The 23,646-nt window shown below is 39.9% G+C and overlaps 1 protein-coding gene across 4 annotated transcripts in view; it reads left to right on the forward strand.

Annotated features, from left to right (window-relative positions):
• Nucleotides 1–9,002: 9,002 nt before the first annotated feature.
• TRAPPC10 (trafficking protein particle complex subunit 10) overlaps nt 9,003–23,646 on the forward strand; it is a 52,392-nt gene continuing 37,748 nt past the window's right edge. For 3 of the 4 annotated variants that reach the window (XR_013956390.1, XM_080612605.1, XM_080612604.1), the window contains exons 1-7: nt 9,003–9,140; nt 17,347–17,428; nt 18,120–18,255; nt 19,364–19,560; nt 21,188–21,383; nt 22,139–22,250; nt 23,324–23,571. Coding sequence is in view for 3 of the 4 variants with exons in the window: in XM_080612605.1 (XP_080468731.1) it covers nt 9,050–9,140; nt 17,347–17,428; nt 18,120–18,255; nt 19,364–19,560; nt 21,188–21,383; nt 22,139–22,250; nt 23,324–23,571 (1,062 nt within the window). In the remaining variant the exon portion in view is untranslated. Of the gene's footprint in view, nt 9,141–17,346; nt 17,429–18,119; nt 18,256–19,363; nt 19,561–20,485; nt 20,551–21,187; nt 21,384–22,138; nt 22,251–23,323; nt 23,572–23,646 lie in introns of those variants that run through there. The other variant, XM_080612606.1, reaches the window with a different exon arrangement.

Raw genomic sequence — 23,646 nt, forward strand, 5'->3', positions numbered from 1 at the left:
GAAATAATAGAATTGTGCTCTTTCACTCACAAGAGGAAACCTGTTCTTATTTACCAACAACTCATTTGGGGCATGGGATGGGGGATGTCAAGCTTAGTCTTACTCAGCTTCAGTTTGGTGTTTATGGCAAGGTTCATGGTGCCTTTCCATCTTCAGGAACAGCTGAAAAATACTAATGAAGTATTAAAAGTAGTGAAGACCTGCTTGCAGTGCTGCTCGAGGGCTTTGGATGTAAGTAGCATCATCTGTTAGAAATATTTACTGTTTATTATTTGGGAGGCAGTGGTGGTCAGAGCAAGAATTGATGAGAGATCTCATTGTCCCTTCTCTCCTATCTGTCAGTGGTGTCTTTTGTTTTACATCTGCCTTAGCTTTATTACTAAGAGTGTCAATGTCCAATAGGATCAAATCCTGAAATAGAAACCTGTGACAGAAAAAGCCTGTGCTGCCTGGATGCCTTTATGATCTTAAAACATACAGTACTGTTGTGTCTCTGGTTGCTTAGTCCTCCTTCTCTGTGAAATCACATATGCACTGAAATTAAGAGGTGTCAGCTGCCAGTTTAACCCCCTCTGAGGGTCACTGATATCATGGCATTTAGGGTATAAGACTTTAAAAAATGAAGGCTAGTGCTAACAGTGCATCTTACCATTTGATGGTGGTGTAAGAAAAAAGTCTCCTCCTAATGGGACTCACTCTTGTGAATGCTTTGGATACCAAAACCCACACTCCACCCCTGCTCCTATGCATAAAAGCATCTGACATCTTCATAACAACATCCCAGTGCATGCATAAAAGCCATCCTCTCTATTCAAACTCAAGATGATGAGTTTGGTTATGCCTGTCATGTCACTGCAGAATGCAGGAAAAGAAATAAGGACTCTAAAGTGGAGGATTCTTATCTGAATATTTACTTCTAGGCTTATGATGGCTTTCTGAGCCTCCTCTTCAGACTTCATTATTCCTGTAGTATTTCCATTTGCCACCCAGGGAGGCCCTGCATAAGGTAAGCTTGCAAGGGAATCTCATTTCTAATTAATACGGTATTTTACTTAATAACTAATATCTTTTGACATGGTAATTTTGAAATAAGCTTTCCCTTGATGAATTCAGAGAAGAGTATTTAAACAATGGTTCCCTCCTCTCCTCTTCCCATCAATTTTTAATTACACCTTGGACGTGTGAGCTCTTCCCCAGGCTGGTACAATGGACAAAGAGAGATCTTTATTGCCTAAAAAATCAAATTATAAACTTTATGGTCTAGTTCTTACCAATTTCACCCACACTCTTCAGAAGCTAGTCCTAAGCAGGAGCATAAATGAAGAGAAGGAACGGCACAGAACTACTCTGTTACAATATGACTGTAAACCTATGCAAAACCATAATTAGCTGGTTAAGTTTATTTTATTAATGTTTCCCACAATGTGTTTCGTAAAGGGACTTCTAGAAATGACCACGCATGTGTGCTTCTAAAGTGTATGAAGTGAAAATGAATAGAGTCATGAATATATGCTGAAGGAAAGGGTTGTCTTTTGCCTGGCCTGTACAGCCTCCAGCTAAGGGTGTACAAGTGCATGAACTGCAGTGTGTGGCTGCTAAAGCAACTTAAGTAACAGTGATTTTCCTCCTGAGCTATGAACTCAGTTGGCTGTGATATGGGTTAAATAAATCCTGGTCTATCTATGCACTCATGGCAGGTCAGAACAGGTTGCACAGTTCTAGCAAAGCAGTTACCTTCCTGGTGGGTGGTATCAACGCCCCTCTACTTGAGTTGATTGTGGAAACATCTCATGATCGTGTCTTACCTCCCCCTCTCCCAAAATACAGGCAGTGTTTAACTTTTTATCTTTCTGTGCTTCTAACTCCTTCTCTCAGGATAGTATAACCTTCCAGATAAACAATAAGCCCTTTTCTTCTAAGGTCTTCAGAGTCAAGAAGTTCAAAACTACATTGGGCTCTCCCTCACTCAAACTCGGTGTAAATGAGAGTGAAACTCCACATACAAGCCTTCTTTCTTTTGAGCTAGGACAAGTGCTTTCAATTTCCATGCAGTAAAAGCTGACTGTCTTGCAATAGCTACTATGGCTGCATACTCAGCAGGGCTGGATGATGTGAAAAAGGAGCTGCTAAGGGAGCAGGTTCAGCAGCGGGTGACACAAAGAAGCAGCATCCATGACCTGCTGGAGAGAGTGCTGGATGCTGTTGGTTTGGATCTTGATGTTGAAGACCAGCTAATTAGCTCTAGTGCCTCTCTGCCGGCAGTTGAAGTGTTCCTATTTTCTGTTCTGGTCCAGGACTGACATCCTGAGAATACTCCAGAGGTTCAGGAGCTCCAGGAGCCTTCTCTGTCTGCTGGCACCTGACCTCATTTCTGCCTGTGCTGGAAGCATTGAGAAGTTGTTTGGATTTCTGCAGAGCTGTAAAAGGCTCTAGGATCACTTCATTATTACTAGTTAGCTTCTAAATAGGCTTGAGTGACTCAGGAAATGGATATAAATTACCCGCTAGGGGAGAAGAAAAGAAGGCAAGTACAGTGGTGTCTCAGCTGCAAACATGACAGGGTTGAATTACTCTGGTCTTCAGAATTAGCTTAGAGTAAGAGCCCTCGTGTCTGCTTTTTCCTCTTCCTCCTTTTATTTTGTTCATCTGGCACAGGACGAGAAAGCACAGTTGTTTGCACCATTAGATATATAACATTATCATCCTGATAATGATGTTCATACTTTCATACTCAAAGTTCACACTCAAAATTTCATACTTTGAACTTCTTTATGAAGGTGGATAAGAGCACCTGTAACATACCCAGCATTTCATCTGTGAGTTCAAATGCCTTTCTCCTCATGCCTGCAAAGTGAAGCTGCCTCTGATAGCTCAAACAAGCTGCCTTTTGGTAGCATTTTCGCTGGATTAGTAGGTTTTTTGAGAGCTGTAATACCATAGCATCATGCTTGATAGTAAAACCTAAGGTAGAGGGTTTTGGCTGCTGTTCAGAGACTGGCTGGGCATTGATCTGCTTGCAGGAGGTGCTATTTCCTTTTCTTCATTTTTCATCTCTTTCCTTCACCTATTAAACTGTCTTTTTCTCAACCCATGTATTTTCTCACTTTAATTGTTCTTCTTTTCTCCCCCTGCCCCACTGGGAATGGAGGAGTGAGAGAGCAGTTGTATGGCTGCTGTCCAGGGCCAGCCCACTATGTGAAACAAAAAAATGTTATTATGTGGTCAGGTAGAGAGAAAAATTATATGCTTTTTTATGAAAAATCTTTGTTTGGAGGTCACCAAATGGGAACAGTGGAATATATGGATCAGACGGCGCAAGGAATTTTACATTCATGACTGTTACTGCTAGCAAATCCTGGGATCCTAGGATCTACCGTGATACTCTGGGGCCTCCATTATCTTAAGGGCTACCAGGCAGTCAGGCAAAACTGGACAGAAGGAATCAAATTACACTGGTGACACTGCTAGTTTTATCTTTGTCCTGATCAAAACCTGGCATAGGCATTTTTGTTTTCTTCCTATCACACCCCTGCCTGGTGGGAATCACTTCCCTTCCTCAACACCATTATCTTTCTGTCTTCTCTCTCTGCCTCCCTAAAATAGGATGGTTCATATCATCTTCAGACTCAGCAGGAAGATTTTCAAACGTGAATTTCCCCCTGTAATGGACATTCCAGCAAAACATAAGGCAATTAGGGATACAATTTAACTGCTTTCCTTCCTTCTTCCTGCTGCTTAAGTATTTGAAAGAATTTCAACAAGGGCTGTCCCAGTAGGGACCTGAAGACTGAGAGTATATTTTAGGATTTACTGTTATAACAATGAGCAGGGTTTAATTAACCTTCCAGCTCTTTGGGAGACCTGAGAGAGAGGATCCAGTGCCTCTCCAGACCACTGCTGCTTCTCTTGCAGTTACTGACCACATTAATCTCTCTGATACTGTACTTAGAACTACAGCTATATTTTATTATGGTCAAGTTAAAGTGCTAAATATTTTACAGAGATAATGAAATTCCTTATCCTGCCTTGCAGAGAATGTAATTTAAACAAACCAGTAATAGAAGAGCTGGGGGAAAAATAAGGAAATTCAGGAGCAGAGAAACGTGTGGGGTGTGTTGACTTCCCCTTTTGCTTGATACCTGTGCCATGTGGGTTTGTGCTTCACAACACATGAAATATGACAGAAGGGGACAATAAGAAATTTAACCCTTTGTTTACATTAACCAATATATGTGTACAATATACACATATGACAGATCTGAAACTGTTTCCTTCTCTAAAACAATCCCCACCTTTCAAGACAGACTTCATTCCTGGTCCAGGAGGGTGGGTTCCCAAAAGCCACAGAAACTGCCCACGAAACTAGCCTAACCCAAAACAAGCCATGTAACATGATTCCTCCAGAGGAGGCCACAGAGGTGGTGAGAGGGCTGGAGCACCTGTCCTATGGAGACAGGCTGAGACAGCTGGGCTTGTTCAGCCTGGAGAAGGCTCAGGGGAGACCTTAGAGCAGCTTCCAGTGCCTAAAGTGGGTCTACAAGAAAGCTGGAGAGGGACTTCTTACAAGGTCATGTAGTGATAGGTCAAGGGGGAATGGTTTTAAATTTAAGGTAGATTTAGATTACATTTGGGAAAAAATTCTTTACTTTGAGGGTTAAGAGGCACTAGCACAGGTTGCTCAGATAAATTGTGGCTGCACCAAGGCCAGGCTAGATAGGGCTTGGAGTAACCTGGTCTAGTGGAAGGTGTCCCTGCCCATGGCAGGGGGATTGGAACTAAATGATGTTTAAGGTCTCTTCCAACCTAAACTGTTCCATGATTCTATGATTCACGTTATCCTGACAAGACTGCATGACAGCAGTGACTATTGGGTGTATAAATCTCTAAGTCATCAGCAAGAAGAAACATTGTAGCAGAACATTAACAACTGTAACTGCAAAATTTTGGTGGTGAAAATCTTAAATTCTCTATGATATCTTTCAAATCCTGCTGCAGAGAGAAGTGGTGAAATGAGCGGAAAGTGCTGTGGCTGCAAGATTTGAGTGCATATACAAAGTAAAAGTTGGAAGAATAGACATCAGCTGTTGAAACAGTTAGTGAGGTGCAGTGAAAATTAGCCAGAAAAGTGGAGTCTACGTTTTCAAGTGTAACGAGTTTGTGCACCTTGTTTCAGACGAGGGCTCATTTTTTCTGAGGTTGCTTTTCCTGCTAGTGTGTTCTTACGCACCCAGATCCCTGTTCCTGTACACATCAACTTAAGGAAGTCAATGGCATGTGCTATGGCCATGTTCAGCCAGCATGCCTCTGATGGGTTTGTGCACAAGCCAGACTGTGCAGTACTGTTGAAAGGAAAGATTATTGTGCACTTCTGTCTACATCAACCTGAAATTCAGAGGAAGCTGAGATGCATGCAGACTTGGAATACTCTTCCTGGTCTAATAACACCTCTGTAGTCTTTCAATCCAGTCACATAGATGGCACCTACATTAATCGGCTCCTTTCCTTTACTGCACCTCGAAGTCAAGATCTATCCTAGTGGTGACCTACTTGGGCACTGAGCTTACTGCTGTAATAGAAATGATAATGCTGATACTCAGCAGAAGCATTTGTCCAGGCTCTGGCTGGCTATAAACTACCTCAGTTCAGCTCCTCCTCTCTCACTGATTCATCATTTAAAGTGCAGGTATAATTCTCCTCTGCTAACATGACTAGGGAAAAGCTTCAGGCACCTGATACCCAACAAACTCAAATGATGAAGAGAATTTGCTAATTGCTTTGCTGAAGAGAATGTTGTATGCATGAATGTGATTTTATCTTGCTAAGCATGTTGAAAAACTGGAGAGAATGATAGCACCACGGTGGCCTTGTGTCTATGATTGGGTCTTGTGGATAAAAAAATCAACGTTCACTTAAGACAAAGTAGACACAAAGAGCATTTTAGACGTTGGTGTAAAGAGGAACATTCTAACTGCAATTCAAGTAATCCCTTTTTCCCTTTCCTACATTTTCCCCAAAAAGAAAATTTCCTCCATTCATTGCAAAATGCAAGGTAAAAGCACAATTGTCAAAGTCCTGATTTCCAAGTGCTTTATTTTTTTTTTTTTCTGTATAGTTTGCCATAACAGATCTACTTCTCTACTTCCATCAGAGACCAGTCAATTTCAGTTCCCAAATCAAATTCACTTTCAAGTGTTTTTGGCAGTTAAACACCTGAGAACACAGGGAAAAGTTGTCCTTAGTATTCTAGATCTTCTTGCCTATGTTAATTTTTTTTTTTTTTTTTTTTTTTTTTGTGGGTAAGATGGTTTGGGAATAAACCACAAATGCAGATGTTTTTGCTTCACTTCCTATAAAAACAGCTAGCAAGGCTAGGACTTTATTTAACAGAAACAGCTATGCTGCAAAGCTACATTGCAATGCTACAGCTATGCTATAACGACTAGTGAGAGGTGATTGAATATATATGAAATCCTGTGGTGATTGAAACTTTAATCCCAACTACTGACTTTAGCTCTAATCTCTGAGAAAGGGGACGAGCACTGTATAGTTAGGGGAGATCATTGGAAGAGATTCCTGCTTATTTGACTTGGGTTCGCCTCCTTTCCTTCCTGTGTTGTTTAGGACTTTGCAGGACAGACTATTTGACAGATGCATGACATGAGTTACTTTGGAGCTTACTGGAAGGAATTTATCATTTTCTGCACATGCACACAACAGTGTTTTTCTGTTTCAGTAAATCACGTATTTGCCACCTGATTATTACTTTTACTGTAAAATGAGGTATAAATGGTGTCATTTTTTAAAAACAAAATTGTGCCATGACACATCTTGATTCATAGCACTAAAAAAAAAAAAAATAAAAATGAAAAAGTCTTAGTGTCTAGCTGCTCACCTAATCCTGAAAAATCAGATACAACATTTTATTGTGCTGTATAAGATTCTTAGTTTCGGCTTTGTAAGCAATTTTGTATTTGTGCCAAAGAAACAACCCTTATTACAACCAAAGTGAGAGAGAAGTTCTGTGTAAATGTTGAAGAAAATACTCAGAGAATTGGAAACAACCATTAATCCCCAAAGCAAAATAGTAGAGATAAAACAGGAATATTCATCTGCAGCATGGAATGAAATGTTACAAGGATGCTGTAATTATTTTTGACACATTTTAAACCCAGCAAATAAGGGAATCAAGTTTCCCCTACCAGGAAAACCCAGGTAAGGTTTTGCTGAAAGAAAAATCTAAACAAACTGACTTCTGGAAATACTTGAACACAACACGCAAACCACCTCAGCACAATGTCACTGTGCAATGAACAGTCATGAATGCACAGATTATTTATAGTCATACCTGAGATTACATTTGGTTTTACATGTGTATGCAATGTTTGGGTTTTTTTACCCATTGCGGTAGACTACTCTCAGTATGCTCTTCTGTATCTTATTTACTTCTATTTGAGATAGTAAGTTTAGGACTCTTGATTGTGAAGAAACTGCAGATTACCAACGTAAACAATAGATTTATTAAAAACAACAGAATAGAATCTCAGTGTACAGTAAAACAAGGGTCAATTTTATGAGAATTGAAGCCTAATGCAACTAATAAGTGCCAACAGAAGTGCAGTATCTTACTATGTCTATGTATTTTAAAACAGCACAGTATAAACCCTTGAACTTTAAGGGCCTTATTCACCGATGTACTCAAACTGCTATGCATTGCTCTGGCATGGAAATACAGTTATGGTTATGCCTCCTTTGCATGAGCCAGTTTTGCACTTGCGCCTCATTCACCGCCACTTACTCACTGGCCCATGCTGTGTGCTCTTTTCTGTTCCCTATAATCCTCAAGGGTCATGCTCCGCACACACAAATCCTTGTCCTTTCTTGTCCATGATTTCCATGCTCCAAGAATGTAACTAGCCATCTGTTGCCTGATTCCTTGTGATCTGTAAAGCACATTTTGAAGATGGCCTGCAACAAAACTGCTTAAAGTATTTGAGGTCAGTGGAAAATATGATCCCTAATGCACTTACTCCCATTGACCCAGCCAAGCTGTAGGCCCTAACAGCCATGGGAATGACCTAGGCTCTGAAGCATGTGCTACAGAATCATAGAATGGTTTGGGTTGGAAAGGGCCTTAAAGATCATCTAGCTCCAACTCCCCTACCATGGGGGGTCTCTTTACCTAGGCAGAAAAGACAAAAATAGCTCTCAATGCTGCCACAGGGGATTATTCAAAGGTGGTAAAGAGAAGCTTAAATCCACTTATGAAAACTGGTAATGCATCTGTCGCACAAACCTATTTCTTCTGGGCCCAGAGCAATCACCACAACCTGTCTGTCGTAGCGCATTAGCACTGGTCACGACACAGCCAGGCCCCCTCCCTGCCCTTACAGGCCATGGGCCGCTGCCACCAGAACCTCACGGAACTCCTGTAACAGATTTAAATATATTCCCGCCGGGTGTCAGCGAACCGGGCAGAACCGCGGGGCTCTTTCCAGCAGTCTCCTCAGAGGACCGGCAGCCTCCCTCCCAGTCCCCTGGGGTTCCCTCCGGCCACCTCTATCTTCGCGATTGCCGGCAGGCCCTCACAGCCCCGCCCGGGAAGGGCTGCCCCAAGCTCAGAGCGGGGCGGAAGGCGCCGGCGGCGCCACAGCAACTGCCCCTTCCCTATCCTTGTGGAGAAAAGAGGGAGCTGCATCTCACCCACACCGCGCAGCCACGCCCGGCACCCCCTGGTCCCGCGTTTCCCCTTTATTTCACCCGTTTTCCGGGTTAACTCCCGTACAGCCGCGTCGGACTCGGGTGGCGCCGCTCCCCGGAAGCGGTAATGCTCAGCCGGTGATCCAGGAAGCGGATGAGCTCGTCCGCCTTCCCCTCCTGAGCGGCGCTGCGGGAAAGCGGGGAAGGGGGTGGGGGGAGGCGGGGGGGGGGGCACCAGCAGGCCCCGAGGCGGAGTGGCCCGTCCCAGCCCCCCTAGTACAGGGGGAGCGGCGGCGGCGTTTCCATGGCGCCAGGCGGGCGGGGGAGCCGGGGCTGAGGACCCCGCCTGCTCATGGACCCCGCCGCGGCGGCGGCCGCCGAGGAGGAGGGTAGGGAGAAGCCGCCGGTAATCTACACCATGGAGAACAAGCCCATCGTTACCTGTGAGTGCGCCCCGCGCCACCAGGGAGGCGTTAACAGTCGCAGCCGGGGGGGTGGGGGCAGCCATGGCTCTCCGGAGCAGTGTGGGGGGCCCTGGCCGGTGCCCCTCTCTGGGCCCGGGTGGAAGGCGGCCCGGGGCGGTGTCCGGCGGCGGGCGGGCCGCAGGGGCTGTGCGGGTGGCTGGCACGGGGAGACGGCAGCGGGGCGAGGCTGGGAGCGGCCGTATTGGAGGGGTGCCGGCGCTCGGGGCCGAGGGACACGGAGCCTACAAGGGGCTCTGATGTCCGGTTTTGCTTCTTCTGATAGTGTATCCCCCACCCCCTTTAATGGCAGTGGATAAACTTGTTTTTCTGTCACTGTGTTTCAGGGCTATAGTAAATAGCAAAACCGAATGACATGCTTACAGGTGTGTAAGGGAAGGGATTCAAATATGACAATAAATCTTAAACCCCAAACTTCTTGCTAGCGAGCTTTTTGTAGTTTTGCTCTGTGTTGGAGAAGTCAGGAGGAGTAAGATATCCTCTGCGGTGAGGAGAAATTCCCACTGATGGATTCCTACTGACATTATAATTTAATCTTTAACTATTGTGCTTTGGTTTCATTGCTGAGACAGTTTATTTAACAAACTGGGTCGTGTGTTTCCAGTGATGAATTATTTCTTCTAGGTGTCAGAAGCAGGCAGCTGGGATGTGTGCATGCTGGTCCTGGTGTAAAATATGAGCTCCTATGCCCTTACACGTATAGGGAGTTGGTTGCACACAAAGTCCACTTAAGCATGTGAACTAGACTGGACATGAGGAAGCATTTCTTTACCAAGAGGCTGTTCAAACACTAGTACAGGATTCCTAGAGAGGTGGTCGATGCACCAAGCTTGTCAGTGTTGAAGAGGGATTTGGAGAATGCCCTTAACACCATGCTTTAGCTTTCGGCCAGCCCTGAATTGGACAGGCAGGTGGACTAGATGATCGCTGTAGGTTCTTTCCAACTCAAATAACCTGTTCTATTCTAAGTACATCTATAATGTTCTTACTGAAGAAGTAAGGTGAATGAGATCAGCGTAGAGAATTCTGTTTGGTTTTTAACAAAAAGTAACCCATGACTGTTCATTCTTATTCAGAAGTATCTCTATCGATGACATAACAAACTGTCTGTTTGCACTTTATCACTAAAATGCTGGGAATGCTTTGTGGACCTGTGAAATAGAAGCTATTACACAGGTGTGTGTGTTGTCTTACTCTGAAGTCAGCATTTATTGAGGATTAAGGTCTTAGATTGAGTTGATATTTAGAAAAAATATCTAACTAACCTTGTAGCTATATAATTACGGAACTTGATGTGTTTGGGTATTTTCTCCAGACTATTTTATAAACGTGCTTCTAAAAGTCTAAGAAAGACTTTTTCGTTTTTTCTACAGTTCATAAACTGAAGTCAGTGATATTCGTATTGAATCTTATATACTCACCTACTCCAAGACTTTTGAAATCCATTTCACTACAGATTAAAAGTCAGAAAAATATACATATCGGAAAAATCTGGAGGATATCATTGCCTTCCTTGTTGTTGTTATGCTACTGTTCAGGCTGTGGTGGGCTGCTTTTTAGATTTGCTGACTCTATCCTGTATTCAGAATTAAAGAGTCTCTGTGTATGGAGTGGTGGTGGTGCATGTCAGTCCTTACTGTTCTGTATGATTTGAATAGGGAGCATATCTTTCAGTCTGTTGAAGTACATGCAGTTTTGCCTCAGGCTTGCTTTTTTCTTGATAAATGCAAAAAACAACTCTGGTATCTTTGTGCAAGGAAATTTTGAAAATTCTGAACATTAAATTTCATCAGATTTCAGTCAAGCCCAATTATCTGATACTGAAAATAATATTTCATACAGTGAGTGTACTTCATGGTTGCAGAATGTTTTGGACTTATCACTATACAGTATGGTAGCAGCATATTTAAAAATGAGGTATGAGATGAACCTTGTGTATTGGTTGTATGCATTGGTCCTGTACTGAAGGAATAATTTCTGGTGCTGTGAACAAGCATGACAGTAGTATATCTACTAGAACGGCTTGGTCTGAGACAAACTAATTCAGAAAATAAGGCAAAAGTGCTCAGAGGTGGCCTCTTTGGTAAATGTAGTAAGGGCAACTTGCTACCATTTTTAAACTGTAACATTTGCTTTTAATGGGGAATTCGTTTTGCTTTAGCAGTTTTAGTTGCCTTTTTTTTCTGTCCAGAGAAGTGAAGCACTTAGAGACCCTAGTATTTCAAACAAATGCATTCAACAAAAATCACTTATTTGAAGGAGAGCTCTTCTAAGCATTACGTTGCCAGTGATTGGCAGAGGAGATGAAGCTTGGTCTTCCAGGAAAAGAATTGTTGGCTCAGTATTGTTTCTGCTGGAATACACATTCAAAGCCATGATATTAGAAGCTGTTCAACAAATACAGTTTATCTTTCATGTAGTGGTTCTCATTTCATACAGTTGGAGATCTCTGGAATAACTGCTCCACCTAGCCAGGTGTACATGAGGGGAAAACAGATCTGCAAGGGAGTGCCTAGTTTTTGATTATATGAAGGAAGAGTGAAGGTTAAGTGACACTGTGTCTCGGAACATAAGGATTTCCTTTTTGCTGCAAGATTTAGGTTAATCTCTGTCAGGTAAATATTTGTGTTGTGAAATACTCCTGTTAACTCTTAGAGTTTATTCTTAATAAAGGAGAACCCAAGAGAGAGTTTTGTTTGGAATAAAACTTACTTTGAACACTGTGCATACCAGAGATGATTTGTAAACAAATGACTTGAAATAAACTTAACAGTATTCTGAAAGGAATGCTTTCTTGGTAAAGACATTTATGCTTTCAGATTTGTGAGGTAGTCTGTATTGTAGCAGTAGTTATTTTCTATTTTGGTATTACCCTGAATTCAGCACTCTCTATGTAAGTACAGGCTTTGGCCTATAGAATAAAAGTGGTAGATACCGTGTAGCTTGTATATTTGATGCCAATTGCAAATGCAGTTTTTGTCACTACTCTTCTCATGTTGTTACTGCAACTTAATTGTCCTCAGCATTTTTATGTAGATGCATTAGCCTTGTATTTATAGTATTCGTATTACTGGCAAAGCCCTACAGTTTTAGCAGAGTTTAGGTTAATAGTTTTCTGAGCTGAATTCTATCTAACCAAAAACTTCTGAAGATATTTTCTCTAGGCAAACAGACAACTATATTTTGTAAGTGTGGAAAAAGTAGTGTATTCACAGAAAGATGGTGTTCCCGTATGTTTTTTTCCCTTTTCTCAAGATGGCAGCATCCCATGTAGTATTAAATAATTTTTGTTAATTAGGACTGAGTGCCATGATGATTCCTTTCCAAATTAGTCTGAATGGCGTTCTTATGCTGTTGGTGTTACATAGTCATGAGTAGCAGCAGCATATTCTTATTAGTGTTAAACCTTTTTTACAGATTTAGTAGTGGAGCAGTAAGTAAAGATGTAAAGTTTTAGAAAAAGGATTTTCATCTGCAGGCTACCAGTGAATCAGCTAAGATTTTTATATAGCAATTAAGCTGTCTTGTGTTTTGAACTTAGACCTCTTTTGAACATGAATCTGGACTGGGGGGGGGAAGGAGAAACATTTAAAAGAAACAAATACAGTGCGCCCACCAGCATTCCAAAACTTCAAATGGATCCACTTATAATAGGCTAGGGAATTATGAAAAAGATTCATAGCAGAAATTTTTACCAGTGGAAACAGAAGTGTGATTAGAAAGGTTAGCAGTTACTGGTGTTTGGGGCCACAAAGAAAACAAAACCACACCAAAATGTAGTTTTAGCACTGAGCTTTTTTAAAGGTATTTGAAGCCTTTTATCTCAGTTGACTGGGTTTGTCATTGGTATCAAAGGAAAATATTTGTCTGCTTTAGTCAGCTGGCCTCAGGAGTTTTCTTTTTCACTGCCTGCATAATTAGTGGGTTATACTGCAGTGACAAAGCCTGTAAGTTTTCAGGAAGTTTGGAAACTGTTAGGAAAAAAAAAAAAAAAATCAGTTCTTGGGGATTCTAGCGTTTTTTTAGGCAGGCATCAAACAACAACAGCAACAACAAAAAGTCAGTATTTTATGATTCTTTTGTATCAAACAGCTACCGCAAAGAGTACATGTTTCTCTTGGGAGTTCTGGTAAGGTGGTCATTCTGGTTCTCATATCATTCCCGAATGAATTTTCAAGAGAACAAGTGTCCCAGACAGGGGTAAAGGAGGATGGCTGCATTGACTTGATCTACCAAAATGTCAGGGAGAAAGACGAAGAGGAAGGAATCATAGAATTGTTTGGGTTGGAAGGGGTCTTACTAGTTCCAGCCCACCTGCCATGGACAGGGACACCTTCCACTAGACCAGATTGCTCATAGCCCTGTCCAACCTGGCCTAAAACACTTGCAGGGATGAGGCAGTCACAACTTCTCTGGGCAACCTATTCCAGTGTCTCACCACACTCACAGTGAAGAATTTCTTCCTTACATCTGATCTAAATCTACCTTCTTTCAGTTTAAAGCCATTATCTCTTGTCCTGTCACTACATACCCTTGTAAAGAGTCCCTCTCCATATATCTTGTAGCCCTGTTTAGGTACTGGAAGGCTGCTATGAGGTCTCCCCAGAGACTTCTCTTCTCCAGGCTGAACAACCCCAGCTCTTTTAGCCTGTCTTCATAGGTCCATCTGTAAAATCCGTGTCTCCCCAGTTTAGAGACAAAGATGTTGTGCAGGACAATGTCAAATGCTTTACACAAGTTTGGTTGTGATGATATCAGTTAGTCTTCCCTTATCCACCAATGCCGTTATCCTGTTGTAGAAGGTCACCAAATTTGTCAGGCACAATTTGCACTTACGAAGCCATGTTGGCTGTCACCAATCACCTCCTTAGTTTCCATGTGCCTTAGCATAATTTCCAGGAGGATCTGCTCCATGATCTTGCTGGGAACTGAGGTGAGATTGACTGGCCTGTAGTTCCCTGGGTCTTCCTTTTTTCTCTTTTTACAAATGGGGAAGAAGGGGGAAAGGGGAAATGTAGGACCAATAGCATAAAATTTTTAAAATTAGTAGTTTGAACATTCATGTGGTCTTCTGGAGCTGTACTTTCTAGGATGCACAGTCACCTCTGCATTAATCTGCAACTTAAATAAGGAGTGTTTTGGCATTAGATGCCAGCTTCAGTTCTTGGGTAATGTAGTTTTCAGAATTTCTCCCCAGGTTTATGGCTATGAGGTGCTTTCTAGAAATACATTCTGTCCTTGAACAAAAGAGGCAGATAGTTTTTACTTAGTTTACATGGTGAGATTTTACAGCCAGGTTCACAATCAAGACTCATTTGAGTAAGTTTTGTTTCTCTTTTGCTTGACCTGGCCATCTTAATATTTTGGATGTCAGTTTGGTAGATATCAAGTCTTTGAAGGTCATAGAAATGTTTTTAACTTGGGGTGTCTGATTTAGACTTATCATAAAACCCTCTTACGGTTCTATTGCTTTCCTTGCGTTTAATTTCTGAACAGCTACCTGTTTGTCTGACTTTGTTTGCCAAATGTTTCGATAAGTGGCAAAGGACATACCTTCTGAACTTCATAACGTGGAAAGAAAGGAAACACGCTGTCTGATTTCTTCCTTTTCTTCAGAAGTCTTTTTTTTTTTAATGTATATAACTTGAAACTACCGCTTTCTGTTATTTTCTGGAATAGCAGGGTGCTTAAACGTTATCATTTTTTAGTTCCTCTGTATTCTGAAATAGCCCTTTTTACTTGAAATGTTGAATTCTGAAACTTTCTTTTTGCATACATCGGAGAAGTGGTGAATGCTCCATCCCTGGCAGTGTTCAAGGCCAGGTTGGACAGAGCCTTGAGTGACATGGTCTAGGGTGAGGCGTCCCTGCCCATGGCAGGGGGGTTGGAACTTAATGATCTTAAGGTCTTTTCCAACCCTAACCATTCTATAATTCTATGACTTTTAGGTACAGTACAGAAAGTGCACTTTGCTTTGCTCCCAAGGTAAAATACAGGGTTCATTCTTTCAGTCAGGCTTCAAGCTTTATGACTTATCATTCTACTGTGGTGATCATGTTGCTAAATCACTAAGCCGTGTTTCACTCTCTATGGGCAGTAATGAGTTGCAAATCAATAGACTGTTTTCTATGGCCTAGCTTATAGACAGCTTGTTATATCAAGTTATAACTTGATGTAAGACAGCATTAATAATATGATTAACACTTGCTTCAATATTCGTTTTAGACTTTGTTTATAGTCTTAATAAGATTTGGCATGGTACACTTAGTTCACAGCACAAGGACGAAGGTGAAGAGTCAAGAACAAAGTGCTTTCTGGAGACTTAAGGCTAAAGCACTAATAGTAGAGTGGAGTTTTGTTTGTATTTTGTCTTTTAACTATTCTAGAAAATTGTATCATGGAATAGTAGCTATTGTGGTCAGACGTCAGAAGAGCTGGTTTTGCTTGTTCTGACATTCAGTCAGACTATCAGACTTTTAAGGTTGATATTTTAATGATGTGGTGGTAGAATTATGCTAGTGGCTAGTAATCAAAATAACACATCGGAAAATTGGGAAAAGGTGAGTGGACTAGAAAAGGGTTTCCAAGATAAACTAAAGCATGCTCAGCTACTGTGGAGGTAATGCCAGGCTGTGTGCCAGGAGATGAGACTGCGTGATGGAAGGGAGACGAAAGGGCATCAGGTAATTCTCCAGGCATAGCTCCCTGAAGATCTTTCTGTTCAGGTTGGGCTGTACAATGCAGATTGTAAATAGAAAACAGGTGGAAAACTATGAGGAAATAGCAGAATTGCCTATATGCCTCTTAAAATCTTAAATGTGAAATGATCCTGGGGAGGGGTGGGGTGGAGGGAGGAGGGGAAAGAGTAGAATCTCCACAGGAGGAAATAAAGGACTTAGAATTAAATTGCAGTCTTCAACAGAAAGAGAGTACAGCCAGTGAATGATGTGGCAGTAAGGAAAAAGTGCAGGGAAGGGAGCAGTAGCTGTAGTAAGTCAGGGCAACATGTGGATGAAAGATTTAATAAGCGATACCATTAAACTAGTGTGGGCTAGCTCATTCTCCCAGATTTATAGAGTGCACATGACATAACAGATTTTAGAACTATGATCACATGCAGTGGTAAGTATGTTTTTGACCTTACTCCCTTCTCATTTGGATGTGTCTGTTTGCCAGATGTCAAATGCCTAGTCTTCTGTTTTAAGAATCATGAAAGACTATTTGGGCATTATGCATTGGCCAGTATGGTTGACTGGTCTGTTTGTATTCGAACATGTCTGACAAAGTGCCTTACTCCAGAGTTTACTATCTCTTTGCTCATAGATGCTGGTAACCATCAGAAGCTGGAATAACTTACTTTTAAGCCTGTCTTTTCCTTGTCCTCCCTGTATCCAAACGAAAATAACAGAATTTAAGAATTAATGTTAATAGGCTACTGATAATACATTTTTTCCATATGGTAGACCTTACATTTTGTTCCATTTTGTATGTAAGTAGCTACTACAGTGGTGTTGCATTTAATGTAGTTGTTCAAAGCCCAAGTGATGAAAGCTTAACCACAGACGTGTGATTCTGTATGGGCCCAGCTCCAGGGGACCCGCACCATGTTAGCAGACCTGATTTTTCTGAAGGCAGCAAGAACATGGTAGTCAGGGAGCTGCTTCATATTAATAGCAGCCCCATAATGATGGGAAGAGAGGAATCAAATCCAGTAAAGCACTGAACTATGCTAACGCTAATTTTCTCATGGCAGTCCCAGCTACAGAAGGGATGTGAACCACTGTCTAAACAGTCGTCAGGCTAAGTTCTTGAGGTTTTTTTTAATACATGTTGTTTAACCAATGACTCTGGCTAAGGAGTTGCTTGTTTAGTTAGAGTTGGACCAACTGTTTGAATGATACTGTCTTTGGTATATGGATTATGTAGCTGTGTGGAAAATTGTAATATGAAGTTGTAACAGTCTATGTGGTATGTGCCTTGTCAAAGTGTTGTATTAGATTGTGAGAGCATGAGACTTAACGAAGTCTAGTTCAGCGCTAGACTCCAGTTTCCATATACCAGACAAAGTTACATCCTTTTATTGAAACAACAAACATTAATAGTATATCTTATTCATCTCTTTTCTATAATTTGCACAGGATGATAGATTCATGTTTCTCACTTTTAGGTGCTGGAGATCAGAATTTATTTACTTCCTTATATCCTACACTTTCACAGCAGCTTCCTAGAGAACCCATGGAATGGAGGAGGTAAACTTGCATTTTATTCTGTGATGTTATTTCATTGTATGTTTTTAGACTTGGTATGTATTTGCTGTGCTCTGAGAAGCTCTTACAGCAACTGACTAGAGGAAAAGAGAACTTAGGTAAGCAAGGTAAATGTTGTGCACATCAGAATGATCATTTCCACACTTCAGCTATGGGGAACTTCACCTAATGAAAAATGATAGTAATGCTGTGTTTTTCTTTTCGCTTTTGTGGTTTTTGGGTTTGTCTTGACGTGTGCTTTGATGTGCTTTAGGAGCCTTGTTCCGAGAGTGATAAGCTTTCCTCTTAGTGATGATATAGGTAGAACTTACATGAAACTAGATGTGCTTTCCTGCAGGAAGTTTGGTATGGCACACTGTTTTCTGATTGGAAAAAAAAAAAAAAGGTAGATTTTCTTATTTGGAATTTTCTACTTGTAATGGTCCTAGAGATGCAGGAAATCTTTTAGTGGAAGCTGAAAAGCTTCTAGCTCTTGTTCTTGCAGAAAGGAGCATCTGTCTCATTGCAAGTGATACTAAACTTTAGTTAACTAAAACTAAACTTCAGTAAGGGTAGCTTGTGCTTAATGTTTCAGTTTATTCCTCATTCCCAAAATACATGTCAAAATACATGTTCATTTTTGTATTCTGTTATGTACATGTCATCTGTTAATTTCAGTTTTTAAACTTTGTAGGTCTTATGGCCGTGCTCCGAAGATGATTCATCTAGAATCTAACTTTGTTCAGTTTAAAGAGGAGCTGCTACCCAAAGAGGGGAATAAGGCTCTTCTGACTTTTCCCTTTCTTCATATTTATTGGACAGAATGTTGTGTAAGTATTAGGAAGACACCATAAAAAACTGAGTACTTGGTTTGAAAAATGAAATGGTTTTGATTTTCTGCTTGTGTTCTCTGGTATTTTTCATCTGATTTTCATGCTTGTTAGAACAGCTAAGTCTGCACTGCATAAGCATGAATACCCAGTAGTATTGGAACCAAAACTTAGTCAGCTTGAGTACTTTTTGCAGTATTTCTTTGTAATGTTGTTTGACACTAACAGGATAGGCCTTTGAATAACCTCTTTTCAGTAGTTTGTCTTGACAAAACCCAGGATCTAACAGTGTTACTGCAGAAGCACAGCACACTTGCTTCTTAATACAGAAATGGCCAGGTTATTTTAGTTATGATTTATTCATGAGGTTAAATTGTAAGATAAGTATTTTTTCTTTAGTGCATCTTTGATATGTGTCAGTTATTAGTACATATCAGCAGTCTAAACTGAGCAAGATTTGGAATGTCTTAATCCTGTTTATCTACAGTTCACTGCTTTTTGCTTGGCCTCTGTTATGAATTAGTTATCCAGTTGACAGAAAAAGGTGACATCTAATCTGTGGCCAATCAAAAGGTATCCAAAAAAGCCTTAAAAGTTGTCTGAATTAATCCATTTAAAACCAACCCAGAAGCCAGAAAAGTGCCAAACAATGCTTTTGGGGTTTTAAAAATCTTACTTTTATGAAAAAGCTTTTAAACAGATTAAGATTTGAGCAGTGTTAGAAGGCATAAATATCACACTTCTGTTACTATGTCAGAATAAAACAGTTCAGCTTTGTAGTTAAAAACATGTTTTTGTTGTAAAGATCAAGAATGTATAAAATAATAAATTACATTTTAAGATCTTAATTTCATTAATTGAAAGAATGATAGGATACCAAATACTAAGGTGTATTTACTGTTAAACAAAATACTAGAAATAAATTAAATTCAAAGACCAAGCCCTTACTATACTTTCTCATTTGATTTCTTTCAGTAAGTGAACTTAATCACCATTAATTCTGTTTGATGTGTCTTTTTGTTTGTCTTCTGTTGGAAAAAAAAAAGTTGCCTTTTGAAATTGTTGAGAATATCTGTTTGATTTGATGATTCACCATTTCTCATCCCAGGACACAGAAGTGTACAAAACTACAGTCAAGGATGACATCACCAAGTGGCAGAATGTTCTCAAAGCTCACAATTCGTTGGACTGGCTAATTGTGGTAGTTGAGAGTGATGCCAAGAAAAAGAACAAAACAAATATCCTTCCCCGAACCTCTATAGTAGATAAAATAAGAAATGACTTCTGTAACAAACAAAGTGACAGGTAAGCATTCTTATACTTGCAAATATTTTAACCTTTTGACTGGTGTGATAATTTAAAAACTTTCTATGTAACAGGTTCCTTACTCGTTTAAGGACTTTCTTTGATGTCCAGCATTCAAACTGCTGGTACTGTAAGACCTGTACTTTGAAGAAGACTGACACAAACAGTAAAGGGAGAAGTTTTATTTTCAGTTCTTTCTGGATTTGCAGTGGCTTTGAAAGTGTTTCAGAAAACTTTCAAGTATCTCCCCATGGCTAAGAGAGGTTTAAGGGGAACAGTGTGGTAATAATCAGGTTTTAGAACTTGAGGGGACTTTGTTTGCTTAGGTGCTTGCAAAAACATTAGCAGAATAACAGGTAACAGGAGTGAGGTAAGCGGGGAATATGAAGCCAGTAAGGTTGCTTTTTTTTTTTTTTTTTTACCACTGTAGTTTCTGCCTTTCACTTAATCACTTTTCCATTACAAGGTAATTGACTGAAAGCCAGTTTCTTCAGATGCTTTTATTCTAAGGAAAAATAATAATGAATATATGAAACTGTTTCTGCTTTCATTAAGGTCAATATAATACACAAATGCTAATTTGAAACCAACTTTAATATATGTTCTCTTCCTTATTTTGAAACAGTTCACTGAGTCTATTATATACTACATTTTTTTTCTTTTAGCCTTAAGAGTTAACTTTAAACAGGATAAACGTTTGAAATTGAAAAGAGTAGATGGAAGCACTCATTGTACCTTGGTGTGAGCTGACAGTGACTGGCAGGTCAGCATGTTAAAAGATCCTGTGCATTGGCAGCACTTTCTTTGTACCTAGACAGTGTTTGGTATATTACAGGATTACTTGGGCAAATGCTTAGAACAACTGATTCAATTAGGTTTCGGTTTCTAACTGATTGATTGGCTTGGTTTAATCATTTTGCCACAGGATAAGATGACTTTTCTAACACAAATGGTGTTTTATTTGGATGAGAGATTTTCCTGCCTTTAGAGGTACTGGTTGCTTTTTGAATGTTACTAAATTGTGATAGAAAAAATGAGGAAAGAAATTGGTCCAAAAAAGGATGATTTATTTGTGAATTAATGTGACCTGTTTGTTTCTTTTCTGAGAAAAGCAGAATATAGCATATAGGATGTGTAAAACCAAATTGACATACTGTAAGAATATATTACGGAGGATTATTTCAGGTGATTTTAGAAAAGTTGACTATATGTGATCTAATGGATCTTGATTTGTATCTTGCATAATCCTTGCCAGGAGTAACTATAATTACTGTTCTGCTGATTTGTATTGCTAAGCAGACTTTTTTCTTGGATAGCTACAGCATTACTTATGTTTAAGTAATCAGAATAATGTATCTGTAATTTGCTTAAAAAACAAACAAAAAAAGTAAAGCTTGATATACTTATTTTGTGGAAAACACTTAACAAAATCAAAATCCCAACATACCTGCCCCCAGATAAACAAACATAACCTTCAACTTTGGTATTTTCCTCAGATTAGTGTTGAATGAAAACCTAAATTTTGTTCAGTCTCAGTCTGTCAAATATGCACAATATTCAGCTGTGCATTTATATATGAACCTTGGTTTTACCTCCTCAAAAATATTTTTATCACTCTCCTTTTCAGATGTGTGGTACTTTCTGACCCTTTGAAAGACTCTTCCCGTTCTCAGGAATCTTGGAATGCCTTCCTGACCAAACTCAGGACGTTGCTTCTCATGTCTTTTACCAAAAACTTAGGCAAATTTGAAGATGACATGAGAACTTTGAGAGAGAAAAGAACTGAGCCAGGGTGGAGCTTCTGCGAGTATTTCATGGTCCAGGTAAGATTCTCTCTTTATTGAGAAGAGTACTTGAGTCCTAATTATGATAAAGGCTTTGTTGTTGTTGTTGTAATTGGCTTTCTGGTACTTTGAATGTCCTGCTCATTCTCTGAGTGTTGGGGCAGGGAATATGAAGACTTGTGCAAAAGCAGCATTCTTAGATCGTGTTCGCAGCAGGTTTGTGTTACGTTGTCATACAGTGCTGTTACAAAAGCAGAATCAAAGTTTTATGGAGCTCCACTGAAGCAAAAAAAAATTCCATCTAGAAAGAGTTTTAGTAGTTGCTCTTGAATTTTGGATAATTGTCCCAGTACTGTGCCTGCAATACCTGTACTGGTATTGCAATTGATGCCTTCACAGTGTAAACAGAGGGGGAAAAAAATATTACTATTATGGGAGATAAGTCTTCAGTTTTTGGGTTTTGGCTGTTTTGCTGGTTTGTTTTTTTTTTTTTTAAACATCAACTTTTTAATTGATGTATAAACAATATCTTGTAGTGGGTCAGGATCTGGATCCACACCAGAATTTACTTGGCAAAGCTGTATGACTTAATCTTCTTTTGTGGACCTGCCTATGTTAAGAAGAAATGGTACATTGCTACAATGGCAGGTTTCCCTACATGTGTGAATATTGGAAGGGGAAGAATGTTTGGAAAAAGTAATCTCTAGAGCTCTGTATATGGATGAGGGCAGGCTGTAATACCAGACATGACTAATATCACTAACGTGATCCTTGTATTGCTTGTGTGTCAAAAGGAAGAACTGGCCTTTGTCTTTGAGATGCTGCAGCAATTTGAAGATGCACTAGTACAGTATGATGAACTGGATGCCTTGTTTTCTCAATACGTTGTCAACTTTGGGGCTGGTGGTAAGTGTCCTCAAGCGTTAATAAATGTTAAATAAGTGTTAATAAATGTTAAGTGTATTAATTGCTTCACTGTGCTTCTGCTAAACAACACAGTGCTTTGGGTACCTTATGTGTACATGGGAGAAAAAGATGGCACGTTGTAGTGAAGATGCACAAAGCAGTTTGTGGTCTTGTTTTATGGTGTATGCAAACTGAAGTGTACATCAGTTATTCTCTCATTAAGTTTTGTTTTCCATCCGAGGGTTAGAAGCAATTTTAAATGAAAAGCTGTGTTTTGCTCTTACTAGGTGACAGTTACAAACAGAGCCTTGAAACTCTGTAATTACCTAAGTATTGATCTGACTGAGATACAGTTGCTGTTTTCCCAGCTCACTGCTAAGTCACTCAATAAAGAACTTCCGGAAGCAATGTGCTCAGTTTTGCTTGAAATTACATGAGACATTTGGTATTCACTGCAAAACTAAATAGAAATATGCGTTTAATCTGCACTACAGAAGATTTAACTTTTTTCCAAGAAAAAATACTGTGCAAGAAATATCAAATAACTTTAAATTGTTTTAATGAGCTAAAGCACGTGATGTTATGTAACAGCTTTAATCAGTTATGTCTTATGAATCTGGTAAAAATATAGTGCAGGAGTAACTGCAGTGACATATATTTGTCCTGCCTGAACCTGATGCTATACCTGAAAGTGGGGGTTCATCTGTCCATGATGGCTGAGTAAGAAATACTTAAGTAGATAAAGCTTATTTGTTTTAAACTTCAAGTAGGCTTAATTGCTAAATCACAAACTGATTGCCACTAAGCTAATAACAAATACACAACACAAAATGCTATGGGGTTTCAGAGTGCTGAAGTTCAGTTATCTGTTTAACTGTGAAAGTTTTGCTGGTTTTTTGTTTGTGGGTTGTTTTTTTTTTGTTGTTCTGTTTTTGAAGTTAAGACATTAAGTCATTTATCCATATGATAAACTTTAGAAAGAATAAGCCAGCTTACAACCTCTGGAGGGGAGGAAGAAGAGACTTTAGTCGAAAGCAGTGGTTGATTCTTGGATATTAACTTTATTTACTTAGATGGTGCAAACTGGCTGACATTTTTTTGCCAGCCAGTGAGGAGCTGGAATGGTTTAATACTGCGAAAACCAATAGACATGGAGAAGAGAGAGCTCATTCAGAATCAAGAAGCCACTCTACTGGACTTGCGTAGTTACCTATTTTCTCGCCAGTGCACGTTATTAATCTTCCTGCAGAGGCCATGGGAGGTTTCCCAGCGAGCGTTGGAGCTTCTTCACAACTGTGTGCAAGAACTCAAACTATTAGAAGTGAGTCAGTGTAATGTATTCCATTATATGAATGATTTTATTAAATGATATTAAAACCAAGATTTTTAAAGTTTA

The sequence above is a fragment of the Psittacula echo genome (assembly GCF_963264785.1).
Source record: "Psittacula echo genome assembly, chromosome: 3".
Classification (NCBI taxonomy): domain Eukaryota; kingdom Metazoa; phylum Chordata; class Aves; order Psittaciformes; family Psittacidae; genus Psittacula; species Psittacula echo.